Here is a 26,210-nt window from a genome sequence, read left to right on the forward strand (position 1 = left end):
TTAGAAATGGAGATCTGGAACTATGAGAAGCAACAAGAAACGCTTGCAGAACAAGAAGATTGGGAGAAAGAAGAAGCCATCTTTAATGATCAAATAATTTTAAGTGGGGTGGGGGGAAAGAAAAGGGGGAAAAGAGAGTGAAAGGTTTAAGATTAGAAAAAACAACCAAAAATAAGAAGAACAATTTGAAAGATAAGTATAATATTAGAAAGCAACAGAAGAGGGGATTACAGAGTTAGAAGTAGAGAGACGAGGGGGTAAAAAGGGGAGGGAGAAGAAGAGGGGGAAGAAGGCAAGGAAAAGAAGTTGTAAAAGACAGAAACAAGAAATGGAGAAACAGGGAACAGATATAAGGATTGTAACCATAAGTTTGTTTAGAGATAATGGGTGAAAATTTAATTGTAAAAGGGATTCTGCAAAGGTACATAAGATAACTTTGTTATATTACAAATAGAAATAACTTTAGAAAATATGATGATGGATAAAATATTTATTGTAATGCAGTGGGATGTTTGTTAATAAATAAATGAATTAAAATGTTTGAGAGAATTAAAAGGGAACATTTTTAATTAGGAAAGGGGTGAGGTCAATAGTAGACAGTCAAAGGTTAAAGTTTTTGGGGTTTGGGGAAGAAACCACAGAGTCAGGTAGAGTATTCCAAGCATTGACCACTCTGTTACTGAAGTCGTATTTTCTGCAGTCAGGTTTGGTGTGGTTAACTTTGAGTTTGTATCTATTGTGTGCTCTTGTATTGTTATGATAGAAGATGAAGTATTCATTTGCAGGTAGGATATTGCAATGTATGATTTTATATACTATATTTAGATCGGACCGGAGGCAGTGTAGTTCTAGGTTTTCTAGGCCAAGAGTTTCAAGTCTGGTGGCATAAGGTATTCTGCAATGAGTAGAGGAGCGGAGAACTCTTCTTGCGAAATATTTCTGGACTTTTTCAATTGTGTTAATATCAGATACATGATATGGGTTCTAGACTGATGAGCTGTATTCGAGTATTGGTCTAGCAAATGTTTTGTATTCTCTAGTGTGATATTACCAGAGAAGAAGCTGCGTAGGATCATTAGATTAACAACTCTTAATGCCTTTTTGGCTATGTAGTTACAGTGGGCGCTAGCACTTAGATTATTTGAGATGAGCACTCCAAGGTCCTTGACAAAGTTTGGATCCTGTATTTAGCTTGTATTTTATTTTCTGATTTTTTCTGCCAATATGTAAGACAGAGCATTTATTTGTTGAAATTTGAAGTTGCCATTTGATTGACCGTTCTGATATATAGTCAAGGTCTTTTTGGAGGGTAGTAGTATTGTCTGTGGTGTTGAATAGCTTTACATCATCAGCAAAGAGAACGCAGTTGCTCTTAATATGATCACAGAGGTCATTTATGTGGAGTATGAAGAGAGTTGGTCCTAAAACACTGCCTTGGGGGACACCACTATTGACAGGTACAGAATTTGATAGGACGCTCCCAATTTTAACCATTTGTTGTCTGTTTGACAGGAATGCCTCTATCCAGTTATGTAGGTGTCCAGAGATACCATAAGATTTTAGTTTTAGTAGGCGTTTGTTGTGTACCACTGAATCAAAGGCTTTACAGAAGTCTATGTAGATTGTGTCTATTGCTTTGCCCTGATTGAGTTGTGTAGTCCATATGTTTTTGCAGTGTAAGAGTTGCAGATTACAGGATAGTTCTGAAACCAAATTGTTTATTAGAGAGTAGGTTGTTTGTCTCTAAGTGGAGGATGATGGATTGGTTAATAATTGATTCCATGACTTTACAGGTGACGCAGCATAAGGAGATTGGTCTGTAATTTTCAACTAGGCTGGGCTCTCCCTTTTTGAAGATGGGGATGACTGTGGCTTGTGACCATAGTTTTGGCAAGGAGCTGGTCCTGAAAGATTTTTCAAAGATTATGCTTAGAGGTTCAGCTATGGCAGTGGATAGCTTTTTTAAGAAGTAGGCACATATTCTGTCCGGTCCAATAGATAGGGATGGTTTTAGATTGCGCAGTGCTTTTTTAACAATGTCTTCTGTAAAATCAATATGTATTAGATCATTATAGTTGTCTGTGGTTCGACTAGGAAGTACTGGGCTTTTTACAAATACATTGCTGTTTACAAATACTGAGCCAAGGAATATGTTAAAGAGGTTTGCTTTGATGATGTCGTCATTGCAGTCTTTGCCATTAGGTCCTTTCAGGGCCTAATGTATCTTGCATGTCATTTTTGTCATCTGCATATTTAAGCCACTCAAGGATTCAGCTCATTGTAATCTTTCACAATTGCCTTTATTTAACTGAACATCAGGATATATGAGATACTATGTTCACTTTTGCTCTCTTAGAACTTTTTTTTCCTGTAAGAAATGTGGAACAAATATTGCAACCATCTTGAAACAGGCTGGATGAATATTTGTGGACTGAATATTTGTGCAAGTTGTCAAGGGATAAATAGGATGGAAACAACTATTGACAGGAAATTGTTCTACTGTACTTAGGAATGAATGAGCAGTGAGACTTCACATGGCATTCTCAAATAGAAGAGAGGCTAGATACTTCTTCATTTTATTGGTGGAGGGATTGGACTTGGGTTTATGAGTGGGACTCCTGACTTTGTTATTCATGAAGATGCACTTAAAGACATTAGCAAAAGCCAAATGCAAAGGTGAAATGTTTTTAGACGCCAACATCAATGCACACATTCAAACATTTATAAATGTACTTTCTTGGTAAATTCTCAAGGAACTTGATTTGAAAAGAGCACCAAAATATATTCTTTTCCTTTTCTGTAGGTTCCCATTTTATTATGAACTCAAAATAGCCTTTGTAGCTTGGTTATTGTCTCCATACACAAAGGGCTCCAGTCTTCTATATAGGAAATTTGTACACCCAACTTTGTCTTCAAAAGAAAAGGTCAGTGACATTATTTCTCAAAAAGTAAGATAAGCTTATGAATAAGAATATCTTTAGGCTGTGAGACCACCATTAGTGACCCTCATCAAACTGAATTAGTTGTAGGATAGCACTACTGATTGTATAATATTACTTACACTTTTTGCATTCCTTTCAGGAAGAAGAATTTCATTTCAGTAGGTGTTACTCTTTTTTTCTTGGTTGACTTGTTTCTACAGATTAGAACTAAAAAGAAATGCAGCTGCCCACTGTTATGACTGTCAACGTAATAAATGATCTAAGCTATTGGCTCTATAGGGAAGAAAGTTACAAGTTTTTCAAAGGCGATTGGAGTAGTCAGTTAGAAATCTTGAAGAACAGCTCATATGAGAAATATATATTTTAATGCAAATTTTTCCAACCTGGTATTTTTCAATTGTATTACGTTGAGCTACAGCTCCTTTAATTCCTATCCAGATGGGAAATATAAGAGTTAAAATCCAAAGCACCGTGACACTAAAATAGGAAAGACTACCAAGAACTCATGTAACCCTTTATTATCCTTCATTCCTTTTAATTCAACAATCTGCACATTGACAGAGCAATTATAATCTTCCCCATTTGTTACCAGCAAATAAAGGTTACAAAAGTTAGCAAGTTGATGGTAAATAAATTGCTAGTTTAGTCTTGGTTTAGTCTTAGTGTATTGTGTGAATTCAGTTAATTAGATTTAGTTATCAGACAATGGTTAAACAAGTGGTGGCTTGCCATGATTTATATATCCACTCTTTTGGAAAGTAATTTATCTAGCAGCACTTTTATATCATGCTTGTCTCTAGGGTATAATTTGTGAATTATTCTTCCTCCGACTGAGTGTTAAGCAACCTCCTAAGTATCTGTATTTGAATCAGGTATTCTCTAAGGATCTAAAATAGCTTTGAATTTTTTTACTCATATTATCACTCTAATTAGGACCTATACTGTAAGTTTATATCCCTATTTTTCTATTAAAAAGATAGGGAGAGCTGAATTATTCATTTTATATCTCCAAGATTGATATACAGTATTATATTAAGCAGTAAAGTATGGTTACTAAACTACAGTGGTTAGGTTCGTGTAATATATTAAGCCCACACCTAACAAATTATGACTTAGAGGTCATCCTGAAAATGAAGTTTCCCAAATTTGCATATTTCTTTTATTATAAAATTATGACAACCACTGTCATATAATTGTTATATCAATGAGGAAGGTGGATGATTACTTATAAATCATACTCTGTTTAAACCATTTTGATCTATATATAGGGCAGACATAAAAACATCTTCCCTTGATAAGTAAGAGAAAGACAAGTTTATTTGAACTCTTTTGAGTTTGATTGTGGATTTTTTTTCTTTTTGACAGGAAATAGATGATTGCTTAGTCCAAGCAAAAGGTCGCAGCTATGATGCCCTGATGCATTTTGGGAAACGGGGGCTAAATGTTGCAGCCACAGCTGCTGTAATGGCAGCTTCCAAGGTAACCAGTAGGACAATTCAGGATATGAGAATTACTTTAATATTATCATTTTCTTTGGCTGTGAGAACAAACAATGGCTTGTGAGCAACACTTAGTATCGGAAGCTCTAAAGCCATTTGCCATTATTAGTGGAAGACCATAAATGTCTCAGTACACAAAGACACAAGTAGTACATTCTTTGCAAGGTGATTAACAGCAAAATTTAGTGTTATACTTAGGAAAACTTATAGCTAGTTCCATAAATAACAAACTGTACCCACAAATGTAGTGGCTGAGGTATAAACCTAAGAGTTTTTAGAATCATTTCTTTTTCTTTTTCAGGAATTTGTATTTTAAAAAAAACTTCACTTAACCTATTTCTTTTTTACTGAATTAAAATAAAGAAACACTGAATTGATTTTATACAAATATAAAAAACTGAACAGAACATTTTGTGCTGAAAATGAGATTGTTTGAAGAGGTAGGAACAATTGTATATACATTTACAATTTCCATATGATAATGGAGAATGAACTGATACAGATAGTCTTACAAGAACTATTGAACCCACAATTTGGGTCACAAGTCATTGCAATTATTAAACTAGTTGCCCACGTGACCATCTTCATTCAACAAACGCAATCCTAACTTGCAGTTGTTAAACAATGACACGGGTGTACCTTGTGATGAGAGAGGCTCTGGGAGGCCAGTACCCTCCATGCCGCATGCAGAAACTCGCTGCAGACCTCAGCCAGCTAGACCCACCAGAATGTGGAAACCTGCCACAGGCCGGAAGGTCTTGCCTGGTTGTGCCTTCTGGTGCATGGAAGTTTACTGTTGGCTGGGAGCCCTTGTTTAGCAATCCCACCAGCACATGGAATATCCATCCACCCCAGTTTTCTCAGAGGTTTTGGGCCTTTTCCCCACCACGCCACTTTCTTGGAAGGCTTGGGACTTATTCAGTTGTGCAGGTCCACTTCCCTTCTCCTTTCATGCCCAGCCAATGAGATGCGCATCTACTGCAGAAAGCTAGCCAACACCAGCCCTTGCAACATTGTGAACTTCTTTCTATCTCTGGAAACTTTGCATTGGCTAGCTTTCTGTAGTCGCTGTACCTTGTATTGGCAAGGTGAACTTGTTAGCAGTTGCACAGAAAGGAAAGATAAGTGGAGCCAGACAGCTGGGTAGAGAGAAAAATTAGGCCTTGGGGAATGATATGGCGGGGGAAGGCTGATGTGCTGGTGGGCCCAGCAGGTCAAGGCCTCCCAGCTTGTGTGTGTGTGGGAATTACAGTGCTCCTGTGTTCATAACAGCGGGCATACTGCCAAGTGCTCCAAATTTTGTCACATGACCGCAGGAGGACTGTGACGGTTGGAACTTCAGGAGGGGGTTGTATGTCCCTTTGTTTAGTGCTGTTGTGATTTTTGAACAATTCTGGTTTGATGCTCAGTCAGCCACATTATCGTTACATTTATTTGCCAGCTATCTCACCATGGGGCTACTCTAAGCAGCTTACAACAATAAAAATGAAGAAATGATAAGAATGTAAAGAAAACTCAAGTAAAATAATAGAACAATTAAATGAAAAATGAAAAAGAAAACAATCAGAATATACCAATATGCTAACCAAAAAAAGGGGGTGGGTGGAGATCAGAGAGAAAGGGGTGAGAAGTGGAGTAAGCCATCAGTCCAGCAGCCACCTCCAGCATGGAACCCATCCCAATCAGTAGAGCCAGGTCTTCAGGCTCTTGCAGATGGATAGGAGGATGGGAGCAGATCTTACCCTGGAAGGCAAGATGTTAAAAAGGGTAAGTGCTGCAGCAGAGAAGGCTCTTCTTCTGGATCCCAACAGTCAGAGTTCTTTGACCACAGTAGGCCCATTCAGCCGGCATGAGTAGGATGGGCTTGGGCTAATGGAACAACAAGATGGTTCATCAGGTAGCCTGGACCTATGACATTAAAGGTTTTAAAGGTCGTAACCAACACCTTGAACAGCACTAGGTAGTAGCCAGTGAAATTCGCAGAGCAGAGATAGAATATGGGCCATCCTAGGGGCCTCAAAGACTGCTCTCACGGCCATACTTTGCACCAGCTGAAGCTTCCAAATTGATTCAAGGGTAGCCCCATGTAGAATGAACTGCAGTAGTCCAGATAAGAGATGACAAGGGCTTGAGTGACTGAGCATGGGGAGTCATGCTCCAGGAAATGTCACCACTGAAGCACAAACAGGAGCTGTGCTAAAATTGTCCTAGTCATGCTCAGACATGAATCCAGGAGAACCCCTAACGTGAAGTGGGTGTGAATAGGGCAATACAATGCCTTCTGAACTAAGGATGAGAAAATCTTGGATCCTGAAGCTCCATGCGCCCAAAGCCACTCAGTCAGTTGTTGAATGAATGGTCATAAATCAAGGAAAAATCAAGAAATCAAGTACAGCAGTATTATTATTTTTATTTCAATTGATTTATTGCATTGATTTAATAACTTGTAACAATTAAATGATGATGAACCTGATAATTAAACATTGGACAAAAGGAATATATTTGCTAGACTATGTTTTCAAAGGCAGAGGAGGTTTAATTGCCTAATAAGTTAATTGTATAAATATATAGAGTTATAAGAAAAGTATTAATTGGAATTAGAGAATAAAAAAGATTGATATGAAATATAAAACTAAGTTATCCTTTAGAATGTTGTTTAAGCTCTTTTTGCTTTCCTATTGTTATGAAGATAAGTATTTCACATCTAAACTGTATACTGTTTAGTGTTTGAGTGCCCTTTAGAAGAAGTGGTGGAATCTGCAATACATTGTATTACATTATTTCTCTTCATATAGAGAAATTAGCTCCTAATTATTCTACAAAAGAATCCTAGAGTGGAGGTCAATACACAACATGTACACATAGCAATCTGCAATGACAATAGCAAGACCTTGAATAAGTGGTGCAGTATATGGTGTATTCAGCTTTTCAGCAACAAGGTTCACCTGTGACTTCATTCTTGTAGAACAATCAATGTTTGTTTTATATGTTGCCACAGTGGGATTTTTTTTTACCTGCTAGATCACCCAGCTTCTTCATTTTCTCATGCATTTGGATCTGAAAGACGGGCAGGTAACCTTGTGAAGGTTTCTATTAACTTCTAAACTAATCTACATATTATCAAGCAAGACCAGCATGATTGCCATATCTTTTTTTTTACTAAAACAAGCACTATCAGTAGTAAATTGTGGAACATAGATGTTGTCATGCATTCAGCTTAAAACTATGACTTTATCAGTAATAACAAAAATTGCAAGGATGCCATGTAATATAGGAGTTATGACAGGATTATTTAGTCATACAGTGGCTACAGGATTTCACTTCCATAGCTATTAACACACAGGGCTTGTGCAGAGCTTCAGCTAAGATGCTCTGAAGCACATGCAGGTAGAAATACAGCATCTCTGCAATTTTTAAAGCAATTATATTTTCTTCCCCGGGAATCATTCCCTTTCTACAGCTGCTGTGCACTCCCAAGAAAATTTACATCTGGTTTATGAAATTGTAAAAATTTATGCATTCATTCTAAAACATGTTTTTTGCCTTGTGCTACACAGCCCATTTAACTTAGTGACCAATTCCTACTGGAAAAAAAAAACATGAAACAATATTTTAGCTACATCTCTAAAGACTCTTCTATGTAAAGACTGTGATCAAAAATTTACAAACGTAAGTCAATCTTTTATTTCTGATCTGGTTTTCACATTGCACTCAGCTATAATTTATTTAACCATGGTTTTCTGAAGAAATAATAACTGTTTAGATTTGAACAATGTATTAAACTAATGTGGGTGACCCTTTCATTGTTAAAGCCATAGTTCTTGAGAATTTCAAGCAGTGATATGATATGATGACATCACCCAAGGCAACAAACATATTTGCATTGTTCAACACAGTTGGGGGAGCATTTTAATGTTTTGGGGAAGTGCTCAATGCAAAATATGTGCATTACGTATAGAAGAAACTAAAAGCACTTATTTCTATATTAGTTCTAAAAGGGGGGAGGGAATCACATCACCAAAATTTACTTACTATTCAGCTCTAAGCATTGATGATACAATCTTGAAGAATTTCGAAGAGGTTTGGGGGACCATATCCATGCTGTGAATTTTCACTAACCTATAAACCATGTAATATGAATTCAAAGATCAAACAATAAAGCTTAATCCATGAATACAGTTAATCTTTTTTAGATTTTAGATTTTACATATTGTTGGTGTTTTAATTTATAAGTATCCTTCATATTACTATTTTGAACAAAAATATAAAAAATACAGCTTCTAAAATATGCTCACTTTAAAGAGGTTTTAAAAATCTTTTGATAGAGCCATCTTTTTATTGTCTAAAAAGGAAGCATTAATGAAAAATTTATAAAAATGAACACAAAATACATCCAAAATGTATCAAGAAATATAAATATAGTAATGATCATATAAAAACATTTTGAGATACTTCAAATGTTTATTTAATGAAATACTTGTAGTAAAAGACTAAGTTGATTTCATGTGATACTTCTGGTTATATATACCAAAGAAAAATACATTTTCTTTAAAGTTATTTCTAATAGAATACTAACAGTTTGGTGTATGGTTTAAATACAAACATTTTTCATTTAAGTAATATTTTTCCAGTAATATTTAACAACTTAATGACAATCTTATGCATGTTGCTGAAAAGCAAGTCCAAGTGCATTCAACCATGATGAGACCCAGATAAACATAGGCTTCTAAGAATTTAATGTAACATCTGGCATCATTTTGCATCTTATTAAAAATCACAGTGATGATAGCATTTACTAATTCCGTCCATGTTTTTGTGCATTTGCATGTATTTTGTTCCATAGTTAATTGATACAGATTTGATAGTGAATAAGAAACACAGGATGCAAAAGATACATACATCTTTGTTTCAAGATGTAAAAATAAACAAGAGCAAAGGATAATTTTGAGGTTGAAATATTTAGCAGGCCATGGTTATCCCTCTATTGGTAACCTATTGAGGGGCTGGAATGCATTATATCAGCAGTTGCCATGATGGGAAACAGTTCAAAAGTTTCAGCTATAAGTAATCCTCAACTTAGGACTGGTTGCTTAATGATTAAAAATACAACAGACTCAAAAAAAGTGGTTTAGGTCCACCCTCAAAGTTATAACTGCTACATCACTACCACATTGTATTTCAGGTGCTTGGTAAGTGCCTCACATTTATGATGAGTTGCAGCATTTCAGAATTACAGAATTGTGTTTTGTGACTTCCTTGCCATTTTCTGGCAAGAAACACCCATTGGATTAGCTGGATTTGGCCACACGATTTGCTTAATGATTGATATAAAAACAGCTATAAAATTGAGCCTAATCATATGCTGTTTCAACTTATGATTATATTCAGAACTCAATTGTGGTCATAAATCAAGTACTATCTGTAGGGCAAAATAAGTCATTTGTAAGACTTTTCACCAAAGCTCAGTGCTTACATTCTTAATCAACACTATTGGTCCATAGGTATATATTGTTATTTGTATAGTTTTAAAGACATCATTCAAAGGGCTGTGGTTGTGGTTCACTTAACTGAAACTCTACTCGCATACAGTATCATTCACCTGGGATCAGTCAAATAAATAAGAAAATAAATTTCTCCTTTAATTAGCAAGCAAACTGCTTTGTTACTCCATGAACTATATATATATTTTATCTTGTCCTTACCATTAGCTATTGATTTTTTTAAAAAAATCATGAAACAATGGATGGCTATTCAACATAACAGTTATTTAATTAGGGTTTTTCTATATTTGCTTGACACCAAATGGTCATTTGGATTTGTGTACCCATTAGACAAGGGCTGAAAAGCTAGTTGAAAAAGGGAATTAACTGGGTGGATTGATATGGAAGCTACATACTGTCATAAAAAAACATTACATAAGGAGAAGAAATGAGGAGTCATGGATGTTAGGAGCAGCACTGGAGGTGAGTTTCCTGTCAGGTAGGCTAAAGAAAAAATATGACTACCTGGGAGCAGCATTTGTAATAACTGAGGTGGTATTTCAATGCATCAGGAAGGCTGGAATCCCTATCCAATTGGTTTGAATAATTTAGCCTACCTCAGGTACTAGATGGGCAATGAGAATATGTCATCAAGACTTACCTTTCAACTAATAAAAAAATATGTGCAATTGTTCTTCGCACCAGCCAATTACCTTCTGAAGTTGTTCCAAGTACAACCCCAAAAATAGCTTTTTTGGTCAGATTTAGTAAAGAAAGAAATGTGCAGGTGTGAACTGAGAACAGCCAGGGTGAGTTTTAGCAGCTGAAAGCAGCTCTTAGTTGTAGTATTGTCTTACAAGCTCTAGACTATGAAAAGCTGTTCATGTTAATCACAGAACTTTAGAGAGGGGCAATGAAGCATTGTTAACACAAGTGGGTAGAGATCAAACTCTTCTTCCAATGGTATTCCTAAGAAACTGTTGATGAGAAAATCCCTCAGAGAAAGTGGACTCTGCTGTGGTATGCATCTATGAGAAATTACATTGTTGTCTGTAGAAATGTTGATTTGACAAAACTGACTGAATAGCTCTGAGAAGCCTACTACAGAAATATGGCTTTAAGATAGAATGACAGATATTTTGTTCAGATAATTATCTCAAGGGATCAGTGATTAAAGGGAATGGGAGAAGTGAATTTAAAAAAAAAGGGATATTGTCAACAGAAACAAAATTTTGGACTACAGCAGCATAGAAATTACAATTGATGAATAAATATTTCACACTGACATATCCATGTATGCTAAACTAATTGCATGTTCTACATTCAGGTATTCCCTGACTTATAACTGGTTGCTTAGCAACCATTTATTTATTTATTTATTTTGTCAATTATTAGATAACAGGTATGAGTATAAACATGGTTATAAATACATGAAATGGATATGAATAAGAAAAAAAGAATAGGACAGGGACAGTAGGCACGTTTTGGTGCGCTTATGCACTCCCCCTACAGACCTCTTAGGAAAGGGGTGAGGTCAATAGTAGACAGTTTAATGTTGAAGATTTTGGGGTTGGGGGAAGAAACCACAGAGTCAGGTAGAGTATTCCAGACATTGACCACTCTGTTGCTGAAGTCGTATTTCCTGCAATCAAGTTTGGTGCGGTTTATCCTTAGTTTATATCTATTTTGTGCTCTTGTATTGTTTTGGTTGAAGCTGAAGGTAGGTAGGACATTGATAGGTAGGACATTGCAATATATAATTTTATGTACTATACTTAGATCGAACTGAAGGCAGCGTATTTCTAGGTTGTCTAGGTCTAAAATTTCAAGTCTGGTGGCATAAGGTATTCTGCTACAAGTAGAGGAGTGGAGGACTCTTCTCGTAAAATATTTCTGGACTTTCTCAATTGTATTAATATCAGATATGTAATGCGGGTTCCAGACTGATGAGCTGTATTCAAGTATTGGTCTAGCAAATGTTTTATATGCTCTAGTTAGTAGAGTGATATTACCGGAGAAAAAGCTACACAGGATTAGGTTAACAACACTTAGTACCTTTTTGGCTATGTAGTTACTGTGGGCTCTAGCATTTAGATCATTTGAGATGAGTATTCCAAAGTCCTTGAAAGAGTTTGGATCATCAACAAGGTCTTGACTATTCAGCTTGTATTTTATTTTCTGATTTTTTTTGCCAATATGTAAGACAGAGCATTTATTTGTTGAGATTTGAATCTATTTTGTATCTATTTTGTATCTGAAGTTGCCATTTGTTTGACCGTTCTGATACATAGTCGAGGTCTTTTTGAAGGGTAGCAGCATTGTCAGTGGTGTTGAATAGCTTTACATCATCAGCGAAAAGAACGCAGTTGCTCTTAATATAACCACAGAGGTCATTAATATAGAGTATGAAGAGAGTTGGTCCTAGAACACTGCCTTGGGGGACACCACTGTTGACAAGTACAGGATTTGATTTGATAGGATTTGAAGTTATCAAGGATTCCCCCTCCCCCAAAGAAACTTATGATCTGGTTCTGAAGTTCCAATGCCTTCCAATCACTTGACCACATGTTGAATGCTCAACAGCTGGCTGCATTCATGGCTGTTTGCAGTGTCTTCCAGTTTTCAGCAAAAATGCCGTATAGTGAACAATGGTTGCTTTATGACCACAGTGGTTGCTTTATGACAGCAGCAATGTCTTAACAACCACTGCAAAAAAAAAAGTCATAAAATCGAATTAGTCATATTGGTGATCCGCTTTATAATCGTAATGACTTACAACTATAATGGGAAGGTTACATTATAATCATAAGTCGAAGGACACACTGTATGTTGTGTTAAGGATCAGTTCTTAGCGTGGGCATCCTAGCAGACAGAGCCGTATTTAGCTAATCATATAATCTTTTAAAAGAGATACATGGATGAATGAGTCAGTCAGCTCCATTGATGGCAACCACATTTGTTTCGATCCACATTACAGACAATGAATCTAGACTGTAAAATAGATAGTAGCATGCTTTGGCCTACCTGCAAAATCAGATTACTTAAATTCCTCTCTTTCTGCTAGAGAAAAATAGTTTGTTGTTTTGAAAACTAAAGCAGAGATTGGGAATGGAGGCTAAGAAGAAAACAGGCATATCTGCCATGTCTTAAGCAACCACCAAATTTAACTGACTGGAATCCTCAGGGTCTGAAGCCCAGGGATAACCGAGTCAGAGAGAAACCCATTGCAGAAAAAAAAATCCTTGGGGGAAAAAATAGCTAGAAGTATGTAATGTTTAAATCAAATGTATTGTCTTTGATTATTATTGTCTTTATTGAAGCTCAGTCATTGTGTATGTTTTATAAATTTACACCTGTTTACATCAGTTACCAGATCAATAGCATGTTGTGATGAGCCATGTTGGCTCAGTGGTTAGAATACAATATTGCAGGCTAACACATTGCTCACTCCAGGAGTTAAATTCTGAGTGGTTCAAGGTTGACTCAGACTTCCATCCTTCAGAGGACCCAGATTGTTGGGGGGCAATATGCTGACTCTGTAAGCCGCTTAGGGAGGGCTGTATCTAAGAGTGATTTTTAAGCTTTATAGCAATAATTATATTTTTAGAATTTAGAATTCTTTATTGGCCAAGTGTGATTGGACAAACAAGGAATTTGTCTTGGTGCAAATGCTCTAAATGTACATAAAAGAAAAGATACATTCATCAAGAATCATAAGGTACAACACTTAATGATAGTCATAGGATACAATAAGCAATCAAATCATACTAGGAAACAGTCAATATAAATCATAAGGATACAAGTGACAAAGTTACAGTCATACAGTCACAAGTGGGAGGGGATGGGTGATAGGGAGTGATGAGAAGATTAATAGTAATAGTAGTGCAGACTTTGTAAATAGTTGAAGTGTTGAGGGAATTATTTTTTTAGCAGAGTGATGGCTTTCGGGGAAAAACTGTTCTTGTGTCTAGTTGTTCTGGTGTGCAGTGCTCTATAGCATCATTTTGAGGGAAGGAGTTGAAATAGTTTATGTCCAGGATGTGAGGGGTTTGTAAATATTTTCACAGCCCTCTTTTTGACTCATGCAGTATACAGGTACTTGATTGAAGGCAGGTTGGTAGTAATTGTTTTTTCTGCAGTCCTAATTATCCTCTGAAGTCTGTGTCGGGTTGCAGAACCAAACCAGACAGTTACAGAGGTGCAGATGATAGACTCAATAATTCCTCTGTAGAACTGTATCAGAAGCTCCTTGCCTGAGTTGGTGCAGAAAGAACATTGTTGTGCTTTTTTGATGACGTTTTTGATGTTAGGTGTCCATTTTAGGTCATATGATATAATAGAACCTATAAATTTGAAGGTCTCTACTGTTGATACTGTGTTGTCTACTATTGTAAGAGGTGGTAGTATGGGAGGGTTTCTTCTAAAGTCTACCACCATTTCTACGGTTTTGAGTGTGTTCAGTTCCAGATTGTTCCGGTTACACCACGAGGCAAGTTGTATAACCTCCTGTCTGTATGCGGATTCATCGTCTCGAATGACACCAATCACTGTTGTGTCATCTGTAAACTTCAGTATTTTAACAGATGAATTGTTTGAGATGCAGTCATTGGTATATAGGGAGAAGAGAAGTGGAGATAACACACAGCCTTGTGGGGGGCTGTGCTAATTGTACAGGTATCAGATGTGATTCTGCCTAGCTTCACCTGCTGCTTCCTATCTGTTAGGAAGGTTATGATATTTTTATATATTTTATATATTTTATTTTATATATTTTAATCTTCTTTCTCTAATTTTACATTATTGGTCATTTCTTACCATCTCCTACCCTGCCTTATCATTAAACCCATGAATCCCAAGTTCATTTTTTTTCTATTTTCAGCAAAAAAAAATCTGTAGAATTTTCTTTTATAGATGCTATTTTATTATAGGTTGTTTTCAAATTCTGCCAATGCCTTGAATGGCTCTGTATTTTTAACTCCTTTGCTAAAAAGGAATTTTTGCATGTTTCTCTCTCCCCCTCCCACTTTTAAATAAAATTTAATTCAAGAATTCTTGGGAGACTGTCTTCCTCCTTATCAAGAAGAAAGAGAAGGAGAAGCAGATTTCCCTAAACCTATGCCTCAGCGCTATGGGACCAGGAGATGGGACTATGGAATTTATTTTAATTTTCATCTTTTTTCATGCTATAAAATTGCTAGAAACTAATACAGGGAGTACTTTCCGTCTCTCTCACATTATAACAGTATATGAGAAAGACCTTGGGAGATAAGGGGAAGAGCCACAGCTAGGACAGCTTAGTCCACAGAAAGAATGGAGGCATAGCAAACATCTCAGAAGGGGCTCCAGTTTCTGGGGGCTCTAAAGGAAGAGGAGAACTGCACTTTTGTATTCAGTTAATATAACCTTACAATACAACAGTCCTTCTTGGTGTGCTTCCTGTTTGGACTACCTTGCAAAGATGACATCAGTTTTGCAATCTGAAAATACATTTGTATTATACTGACTTTTCTAAAGTATGAGTTGAAAAAGAAATTAGCTAAGTCAGTATGATTTTTTTATTTAAGAAGAATAATGATTTAGATTTATTTATATTTAGGGAAGGTTCACTGAAATGAATTAATGATTAATTTAAATCCAGTTGATTTCATAATGTTCCTATTTTAAAAAATATAATTAACATTGAATTTTAATGAAAACTGGTGTCTAAAACAGCATAAATTATCTAGAATCATTTATATATAAAAGAATGATTGTTTCTACATCTCCATGCTACGGCAAGAGATGTTAAATTATTGCTGAAAGACATACCTGTAATACATATTTACAGATCATGACCACTAGAGAAAAATAGTGGTCTTTATATGGAAATATAACCATGTATTTATGACACAACTAGACTTGAGAAATGTCAGCTGTAGATAATATGTTCCTGTAGTTAAAATCTACAACTAGATCAAAAAAAAAATTATGGGGGAAGAATAATAGTAGTAACCAAGTGAGTGGATGCTTGAAGGAAAGCAAATACTGGGAACCTCAAGAGTAAAACTGAATTTAAGATAAACACTTTTAAATCAGTTCAAGGAGGAATAACAATATTAATTATTTAATGCTTCAATCTTATGTAGAAAAATACTTCTTAAAATTTACAGAGGCATGATTAAGAATATTGGTTTGGAAATGGACATTCTAGTGTACATTAAGACAAACTGAAACAAAGATTAACCCACTATATTAAATACAGCCATAATTCTACATCCATTTAAGTGTGAAAAAGCAATACTTCATTTAGTCGAGCATGCTATTTCTACATCAGTCCCCAGTAATTTCAGAGGGGTTGAGAAAGTTTCCTGTTTGAAATCCTCAATCAATGCGATATAGAAGGTTCTGAACAAAATGAATCCATGATCTAATGAGCTTTGTAAATTCCTTCCTCGACTAGTTTATGGGTCATACTATATCAGAAGGGAGTAAAGATGCAGCCTGCTTATAAAGTCCTCAAGAATGCTAGCAAGGAAAGATTAATCCCAGAAATGCCATTATTGCTCAAAAAATAAGAGTGCTGGTGGCTGCAGAACAGGGGAGCTGAAACATTGGGAGAGAATGCTTTTTCTCTGTCAAGAAAATCATTCTTCTGGGAGTATTTTTTCACATGTATACCTTTCTCAAAATTTTACAATACAATTTGTCTCTCAAAAGGGATTTTAGAAATAATTTTATGTGAGTGTGAGGATTAATAAAATGTGCATACATACTAATATGCATAAAAACATGACAATTAAAAAAAATAAACCATTTTATTGAAGGAGAGATGGAGTATGTCCAATTTGTCACTCAGAGTAATGGATTTTCAATATGAGCTTTCTTTATTTTTTTAAATTGCATGAATACCTATTATTCTGAATCAATGTGTCACTTACTATGTGTCACTGTTGATTTTCACAGGGTCAAGGAGCACTGTCAGAGAGGCTCCGGAGTTTTAGCATGCAAGACCTAACCACAATTAGAGGAGAGACCAGCAGCACTGCAATTCCACCTTCTCATGCCCCATCAGTTTCTGCACGAGCAAGTAGCAAGCAGAGTCAGCCGAAAACTTCCAAAATTGCATCAGACAGTATTGGACATTCAGGTTAGTAGGAGTTGCCTGCAGACTTAAATGGTAACATTTCCTCCTATCATCAATTATTAAAAATGAACACAAGATGACAACAACAACATTGAATTTTGTACCTCCCCAAAGCCCATATAGTTCCAATTTCAAATATACTTTAAAAGGACGTTTTTAGAATGATTTTCTAAAGCCTTCAGTTAGGCAAAATTGTGAGTCACAAGGCAGCATTTTTTGAACCAAGGTACCTTAAACAGATTAACTTAGCACAATGCTGGGGCCAATTGCTCCTGCAGAATGAAATCTGGGAAACCTGTGGCCACTTTAGAGCCACTGCTATGCTGCTGCTGCTGCTTCAGCACCACGTAGCGTCTTTCGCATAATTCCAATCCACCCTTCCCAGATAATATGGTAATAACATTGAATTCTTCTTTCTTTGGAAAAAAAACGGAGCAGAGATGTTACTTAAATTAAACACAACTGCATGAAAATGTCACATTATGTGTTAATGCTGCTGGAATTCAACTTTTCATGGACTAGGTTTCCTTACCCTTCAACCTATTGTTTGTTAAGGAAATAGTTGCAAAATATTTAACGTAGGAAATTTCTGCACTTTTTTCTCTCTTCCTTGTGTAAAAGACAAAATATACTTTATATATTTCTATATAACATGTCATGTATTGGATACTCCCGAGGCTGTCATTTTCTCTCTCAATTCAGTTCTCTTTTCTTTCTAGAGGTTCAGGCTAGAAGAGATCACTTCACAGGCTCTTAGCTGTAGACAGACTCAAGTAACTTATTATTTACTAAACAAAGCCAATTTGTATTTTCTTTCATAAAATTTCTAGACAAGAACATTTTTCCCATACACTATATAAAGGTAATTATGATCCAACAAAAGCTACTATGGGTTCAAATTTAAAGATGGAATGTAATATGTAAAAAGCATAAATTAATGAACAAAAGAAAAAAAATTGTTATGTATGTTTTTTTAATTGATTTATTAAGCAAATTTATAGTGCTGTCCTATTAAATGACTTCTAGGTGGCAAACAGAGACAAAAACTAGCAATCAGATCTTCACAGTCTTCTAGAAGGGCAGCAAGTTAGGAGCTATCTGTATTTTAGGGTGCAGGTTGAGATTTCACAAGACAGGCACCATGAGAAAGAACGGATGCTACCTAAGTCCAGCACTTGACACTGCTTCACCAATGGGACCTGAAGCAGGTCCATTCTGCCTACACAAGACTGACCACATGCCATATGGTTTTAAACAGAACAACTGACATTTGAATTGCAGCTGTAAGCAGTGATATTGTGTAAATACATCATGAAACATCCATTACTACAAGTGCCACTGCATTCTAGACAAGCTGAAACTTCCAAATGCTCTTCAAGGACAACATCTAGACAAGCTGAAACTTTCAAACTTCAAGGACAACATCATGTAAAATGCATCTATCTACTTTATACACTAATGCAGTCAGGAGGTGACTAAGACCTGAGTGACAATGAGCACTGTCTCCTGATCTAGGAATTAGTGCAATTGGAGCACATTATGTGTTTGGGCAAAAGCCTTTCTACTCTTGGCTACTATTTGCAGCAGCTCTGAGTCCAGGAGTATTCCACCCACTTTCCTATGTGTCTAGAATTGTCTTCCTCCACATTTACCAGCATAAGAGGAGAATGCTACCTGTGAACATAGAATTCAGCCTCTTTTACCAATAAAGATCGATGATACAGGGTAAATTTTCACTGATGCTGGCAATTGCAGATTTTGTTTTATTACTGGGAAGGAGCCAAAAAAAATTTTTGATCCAGTTTGTTGGAAGGCCTTTTGGAAGAAAAAAAAAGTTGAAAGCCATGACAAATCCTTCTGCAGTTCTAGCCTTCTTTTGTCTATATGCATCTGCTGCTTATTTGTACGTGCCCTTTACTAGTTCAAGTTGTTCTTTAGGCAGCTTGCCTCTTGTGCAGAAAATGTGAAACACAATGGATGGTGCTTTTGTGCCTGATGGTTGGCAAGACCTGAGAGTGGAATCTGAAATTTGCTTGGAACAAAGTCATACCAATAGAAGAGTGTGCTGCATTGTTGTAAGAAAGAGATATAAGATCAGTTCAGTTGCCTTGTCGATATGAAATATTACATCTTAAATATTGTCATAGTTGATTAGCCTTCTCAGATTCTCTATTAGTGGCCAGATGAGACAAGGAAAAGAAATGAACTAGCACTGATGATGTTATCTAGTTTGGATAGTGAAATGTCTGCAAGAAAACAATCAAGCTTAGAGAGCATCAAGGATCCTTCAATTTTTAAAAAATATTTAATAAGTACAAGAAGTCCTTCCAAAATTTGGAAGTGAACTGACTTCCTTTGCCTGAAATTACATGATTGACCAAATCTTCTACCATGTAATTTCAAATATGTGGTCCCAAAAGAGCCGAACTGGTTATTGAGACATTAGGAGACCTTTTTCAAGGCGTAAGACTTTGGTAAATAAATCCGCTACTACCAATATGCTTATATATCTTTATACTGGGGGGAAGATTGGTGATAAAATCTAGGAGAAATAATCCCAGGGCTGTGACAGAGTCACTAGTTTCTGCGATAATTCAACTCATTTACCAGGAATTGATTTTACTGACAGATATGACAAGAGGAAGCACTATCCTTAATGTCTGCACCAAAACTCACTGAGATCTCTATGTTGGTTTTAAACATACTCCCCCACCCCCGCACAATGTCCTGTTGTTATGGAAAGCTGTAATGCTACTCCCCCTAGGGGAAGAGGGATATATAGATATCCATTGTGCAACAGCTGCCCTCCTATTACTATGAAAGGCACACAATTGTTGGTTCCTGAAGGTCATTCATTGGGGCCTTGGCATAAGCATCCAGTATTGCTATGCACTAATCCCAGTCCCTAATAAATCAACAATATCTCTTCCTGTTTCAAGTTGGCCTGATTTATTGTGTGACTAAAAGTTGTATGTCTGGGGCATTATTGGTGGGGAGGGTGACTGTGGCACATTATGTTCCAGCTTATTTGAAAGAGTGTTTAGAAATTTGTTTTGGGAGCCTGTAATGTAGAGGATGTAAAAATCAAAGTGGAGTTAAAAAATGTGCCTAATTTGCCAAGGTGTGACCAAATTCATATAGGATCTGTGGAAATTTGTAGGGGCAACTCCCTCCAGCAAGTGTCTGCATTGCTGAAAGGGAATTTTTACCACCAGCAAGCCCTTATTAAAAAAATATCATGGTTATTTTCTGCTGATAGGAGCGCTTTGATTAAAAAGTACAATGGCAATATATGTGTCACTCCTTTTTCCACTCAGAGCAGGATTGCTTCCAACACCAGATCTGTAGCATCTGCCTATACCGCAGAGGGGCTGGAATGGCAGAGAAGGGTCTGAAAAGCAACCAGTATTTTTAATTCTTAAAATGCTATTTGCCACAAAGAAGAGGGGGTCAATCTATTCTCCAAACAACCTGAGGGCAGGACAAGAGCAATGGATAGAGACTAATCAAGGAGAAAAGCAACCTAGAATTAAGAAGAAATTTCATGACCGTTAGAAGAATTAATTAGTAGAACAACTTGTTTCCAGAAGTTGTGAATACTCCAAAACTGGAGTTTTTAAGAAGAGATTGGACAACCCTTTTTCTGAAATGGCATAGTGTTTCCTACCTAAGCAGGGGGTTGGACTAGAAGACCTCCAAGGACCCTTCAACCTATTCTATTCTATTCTATTCTATTCTATTCTATTCTATTCTATTCTATTTTTTCTGTCTCCCCACTTCAGCTTTTGGATCTCTCGACTAGCAATGATGTGTTATATGGAATCCCCAAAGTGTCCTTTGAATTTGTGCATGAAATCCTAGTAGTTGTCCAGCACTAGAACATTCCTCATAATGAATGGTATTGCTCATTTGCCCACTGCTTCCTTTAGTAAACTTACTTAGGTGCATTCAGTGGGAAAGTACACCATTCCGCATGTGCTGTTGCAGCTGGAAGTAAATACTACCCCAGCTATCGAGTTAATTATATAATGACATTTTGAAAATTGCTGGTGTTGCAACAATGCTGCTCACGGTGCTTGGTGGATGGTGAAATTTCTTGGGGATCAGAGGCCATTCCAAAAAATGTCTTTGAAAGATATTATGAGACTTACAAGATTGATATCAGCCTTACTACGGAGACCTCATAGGAAATACAAAGTTACATTAACAGAATCCTGCAAGTCTAAAAGTACTTCTATCACTTTTACAGTCCCCAAAACTAGGGAACTCTTCTGAACTTCTTGCCCATCTACACTTTTGCTGCATGATAAATTGTCTGTTAACTAATGGTATCTCATTGCCCTTTCAAGGTCATTCCCACATATCATTACATGTATTTAAAAACCAAGAGACAATAAAAAGTTTTTTTTAAAAGGTGGGTGGGGGGGGAGACCAGAATATATCTCTGCAGTAGCCAATATCTGGATAAATAGGAATCAACATCACACAAACATCAAGCAGAAGACAATACCCTAATAAACAAAACTATAATCCCACCAAAATTAGCAGAGCAAATTACTGTATATAAATAGGGAGAAAAATCCATACTCGCTTGCATTGATGGTATAAGCATTGGAGAATGAAATGTCTGCAGCTAAACAAAGCTCAGAAAGCACCAAGTACTCCACAAATGAAAAATATTTTTTAAAAAATATGTGGCTCTTTTTTCAGAATATACATGTTGTTCAGTTTGTCATATTGTGCAAGGTGAGTATGGATTATTTTTATGCAATCTGTATGTCTTTAATAAACATTAATTCTTGCAGCTTATATTTATATCTGAATCATAATATTTATAATATTGTATCCTAATATTAACAATTCAGTCCTAAATGGTTGCTGGTGTGGTTTAGATAGCTACCTGTGAGCTACACTACCAGTCTGCAATGCTGGTTGAGAAATGCTCTTTTTGCACACATGTTTTGACTAACAACATTAGGTATTTAGACATTTAAAATTGAAATGTAGGATTTGCTTTGATGTGATTCTCACTGAATAAAAAAGGGTAACTTTAGTTAATAAATGTAATCTCCAAAAGCATGTTTTTCAAAGAAATCCTAAATCAAGTTGACTTGCTAGGTTGTCTCTTGATACTAATAGTCCTTGAGTTATGATCATAAGGAAGCCTGCCTATTACAGTCACAACTTGCAATGCTCATAAAATGGGTCCATCACATGATCAATCTGATTTTACATTTTTGTATGGTGGTCGTTAAATGAATGTGGCAGCCATAAATTTGAATTCATTGTTTGCTATGAGTGAAATTTTGCCAAAAGCAAGAAGTAAATTATTGGCTCAAACAAACTTAGCCAGATGCTGCCATTGCTGAAACAGCATATCGAAGAACTCGTATTAAGAAAATATGATTTTGGACAGGAATGGGGAAATCTTGACTAACTAACAGGCTAAATTAGGACAGTCAGTGGAACCAAAAATTGCATGAATCCTTTTCTTAAAAGCCTCTTTTCTTATTTCCAGGGAGTTACCACTTTAATCAGTTAACTCCTTTTTTATCTTTTCCAGTTGAAAATAATAGGGGGAATAATGTCAGGCCCAAAATGAATATGGTGGAAATGAGATAAACAGATCTGAATGCCATTGGTTCCTGGAAACTCTGATGAAGGAAGAATTTAATTGCTGGACAAAACTGAATGTCCAGTTGTTAAGCAGCAGTGTTTTTTTTAGCTGACATTCAAGATTAGAAGAATAACTCAGTGAGGGAAAAGATGAAACTCTCTGGTCATAAAATATTGGCATTGATATTGATACTTCATCATATACCAATATGGCTATCTCCCACTTAGCCCGTTCTCCACATGCATTGGAGAAAAACACGAGCCAGAAGTCAATGCCAACTTGTAGTGTGGGGAACTGTACCAATTCTAACAAATGAAATCTTGCTTCTGTTTGTGTTTGTGTATGGGTGTGTACCGGTACATATGTAACATATAACACATGTATAATTGCAAAATAATACACTTATTCTATTTTTATAATAAATATAAATTGTTATATAATTCAACTGAAATGATGCCTATTATAAAATGGTTATGCTAGGTCTTTTCATGGAGTAGTCTGCTTTGCATGGGGTTCAAATTCCAGTTGCTTACATCTCTTTTTCTGTTTGGTTTGCTTCTTTGAATGACTTTGTTTCAAGTGTGTGCCATGCCTTTGTTTTCCTTTGAATACAAGCCCTGTGCTCCATATTTGTTATTAGTAAAATAGGGAGAATGTATCATTTTAGTCCAGTATAGTAAGGGACATGCAATCGGGGAGGGGATTTTAATGATCAGAATGCCAGAAGCCTTCTATTTCCTCTTTAACCTCCGCTGGGAGAAATTCAGCTTGATTTGGGGTGGTCAGATTCTGTAAGGAGTGCAGTGGGTTGTAAATCTTAATCCTTAATCCCCTATGAAAACAAAAAGTCCTATAATATAGGGGGATTGAGAGCCAAAAATGACTTGTGGAGAGTTAGAGGTAGAAATTGGGGATTTGCAGCCTTCTAAATGTTGATACTAGTTCTTACTAGTTCTCACCACAAGTCATTAATTCTACTTTAGGTTGCTGGATATTTCCAATAACATTTGGAGGGCCACAGATTCCTCATCCCTGTTTTAAAGATAACTTGTCCTCTGTAATCAACTGAAAAGGGGAAAAAGTGTTAATTAGGAACATTTCAGCATCTGCTTGTGTTGTCTGATAAGGACAAATTCAGCTATGTGCTGTTTGTATTTATTATCAACCGAATATTTATGGTGGTTTTACAATTTAGAATTATTTTTAAGTGACATTTTTTGTGCTCTTATGATTCTTGCATTGAATATTTGCTTCATAAGTCTTTGGCATTTTATGTTATTTAAAATTATATAAAGTTATTTAGGATAATTATCACACTATATATTTTCTATATCTAAATTAATAAACTGAATAATGTTTAAATATTTTAATACTATTGAAACATTAATGCATTGCTCAAAAATCTTTGAGCAAAGGAATATGGCTACATATGCTAGCAAATGCTTTCTTGTTCATTATTTTTATTGTTTTTCTTTCCTTCTCCATATACCTATTTTGGGACTCTGATGTAAGTGCTATTGATTGTACGAGTAATTTCCAAACAGGAATGCGTAAGAATGCATTATATAACTAAGAAATGCTTACTCTTTACTTATAATATATAGTATGCATACATATATGCAATTATTGCACGTGGTATAAATAATCTTTGTTTTCTAGTTTGATTAGCAGTAGAATGACTGTAAATACACATATTTAGTTTTTCTTCCAATCAGGATATCTACAATATTGTTTCTATAAGGCATGCATTCAAACATTGACAAAATCTAATATGTACTATTGACTAATTGAAATGTGCCAAATTTGCCTAGATCAGGGCTGTCAAACTCCTGGTCCGTGGGCCAGATGCATCACGCCTGGCCACGCCCATGCCCAGTTTAGCAAAGGGGGAAAGTCCCAATACCTCACGTGACGCCTCTGTGACGACGTGAGTTTGACACCCCTGGTCTAGATATATTGTAACTTAACTAAATAACAAAATGTATGAGATTTTATTGGGCCTGGCTTTGTATAGCTATAGACAGCAATGTTCTTTATAATGCTTTGTAAGTTGTTCATAATTCTTTATAAGTTTGCTTTATCATGTTCATCACATATTTATGTTGCAAGGAAAACAAAATAATTGCTTTAATCAGTAGAGATGACATTATGTGTTCTAGCGTGTTCCTGGGGAAGTATACAAATAATGAGGGAAGAGGATTGGCCCCTCTGGCTTGCAGGTTTTCTCCAGCCTTGTGGCTTCAACAAACATAGTTGAGGCAGAGTAGTAGGGGTTGAATAAGGGAGGGAAGGAGGAACCAACAAGCTGCTACAACTTGTCTGGAAATGGTTCAGTGCTGCAGCCCACTTCTTGTTTTTAAACATGCAGACTTCTCCAGGAAAAAAAAAGATAGCTTGGGCAGTGGTGGGATTCAATTTTTTTTACCACAGGTTCTGTGGGCGTGGCTTGGTGGGCATGGCAGGGGAAGGATACTTTAAAATCTCCAGTCAGAGGTGGTATTTGCCAGTTCTCTGAACTACTCAAAATTTCCGCTACCGGTTGTCCAGAACTGGTCAGAATCTGATGAATACCACCTCTGCTTGGAGAGCTACAGAGGGTAGGAGGGAACATTCTCCATCAACTTGCTGGCAGTTATTCTCATGATATTTTATCAAATTTACAAGTGTGCCAACATTTGTGGCAACAAGTGGCAAAAAAAGTTGGGGACTCCTGCCATTCAATGAGTAAATCATTTTTCCTAGAGATTATGTGAGTTGGAGTTAAAGCCTTTTAATAACTAAACCAACTAACCACTAAACAGAAGACAGCTTAAATGATTGATAAATCACATTATGTAATTTGCTCCATATTATCTCTGGAGAAAGCATGGCCTGGACAATGGCTTGCTGAAAGTCAGTTTGGTGACCACCTTCTGTGACCTTCCATGTCCTGTTTCTCTTCATTATTTAGATATTAAATTAGTGGTTCAACTAGATGGTGAGACAAAGAATGAAAGGCCACTCGAAGCAAACTCTAAACCAACTGACATTGTATTGTCAGAGGATGAAGGGAATGCCTCATTGGATAGCACATCCAAGCCTAAAAGTTTTCCCCCAAAGGACCCAATCATTGAGGTACTTCCATATTGGAAATAGGCTTTAAAGCCACACTTACTCGTAATAACATATTCTTTTTGTAGGACTTCTGTGGTTTGTTTCTTAGTTTTGGATAGTGGCAGACAATTCTTTCCTCAGCTAGAATGTCTTTCTTTGTTATGAAAGTAGCATGACCTCATAGTTAAAGTAGGGAAAGGTTTAGAAAATAGGTGTATTATTTATGAAACCTGTATGATTGGAAAACCATCATTATAAGCCAGAAAATGCTGTTTCAATTTAATATTTAATCTAGACCATTGAATCACATCAATTATTAATACTATTTAAAATAAAAATGAGCAATACTATTCAGACGTTATGAAAGTACTGCACTTGTCAGCTTATTTTCTTACATGCCATATTTTTAACTCTGACAACCATATCTTTTTAAATACCTTAAACTGCAGACTACAG

At 36.1% G+C, this 26,210-nt stretch overlaps 1 protein-coding gene across 8 annotated transcripts in view; it reads left to right on the forward strand.

Annotated features, from left to right (window-relative positions):
• REEP1 (receptor accessory protein 1) overlaps positions 1–26,210 on the forward strand; it is a 52,185-nt gene that overhangs the window by 23,260 nt on the left and 2,715 nt on the right. The window contains exons 4-9 of one of the 8 annotated variants that reach the window (XM_026679800.2): positions 2,804–2,924; positions 4,308–4,421; positions 7,463–7,513; positions 16,864–17,047; positions 21,755–21,790; positions 25,612–25,775. In XM_026679800.2, the coding sequence (XP_026535585.1) occupies positions 2,804–2,924; positions 4,308–4,421; positions 7,463–7,513; positions 16,864–17,047; positions 21,755–21,790; positions 25,612–25,775 (670 nt within the window). The remainder of the gene's footprint in view (positions 1–2,803; positions 2,925–4,307; positions 4,422–7,462; positions 7,514–16,863; positions 17,048–21,754; positions 21,791–25,611; positions 25,776–26,210) is intronic. The other 7 variants (XM_087947465.1, XM_087947464.1, XM_087947469.1 and 4 more) reach the window with 7 other exon arrangements.

The sequence above is a fragment of the Notechis scutatus genome, chromosome Z, assembly GCF_049901735.1.
Source record: "Notechis scutatus isolate UNSWTSFEM ecotype Mainland chromosome Z, rNotScu1.2, whole genome shotgun sequence".
Taxonomy (NCBI): Eukaryota; Metazoa; Chordata; class Lepidosauria; order Squamata; family Elapidae; genus Notechis; species Notechis scutatus.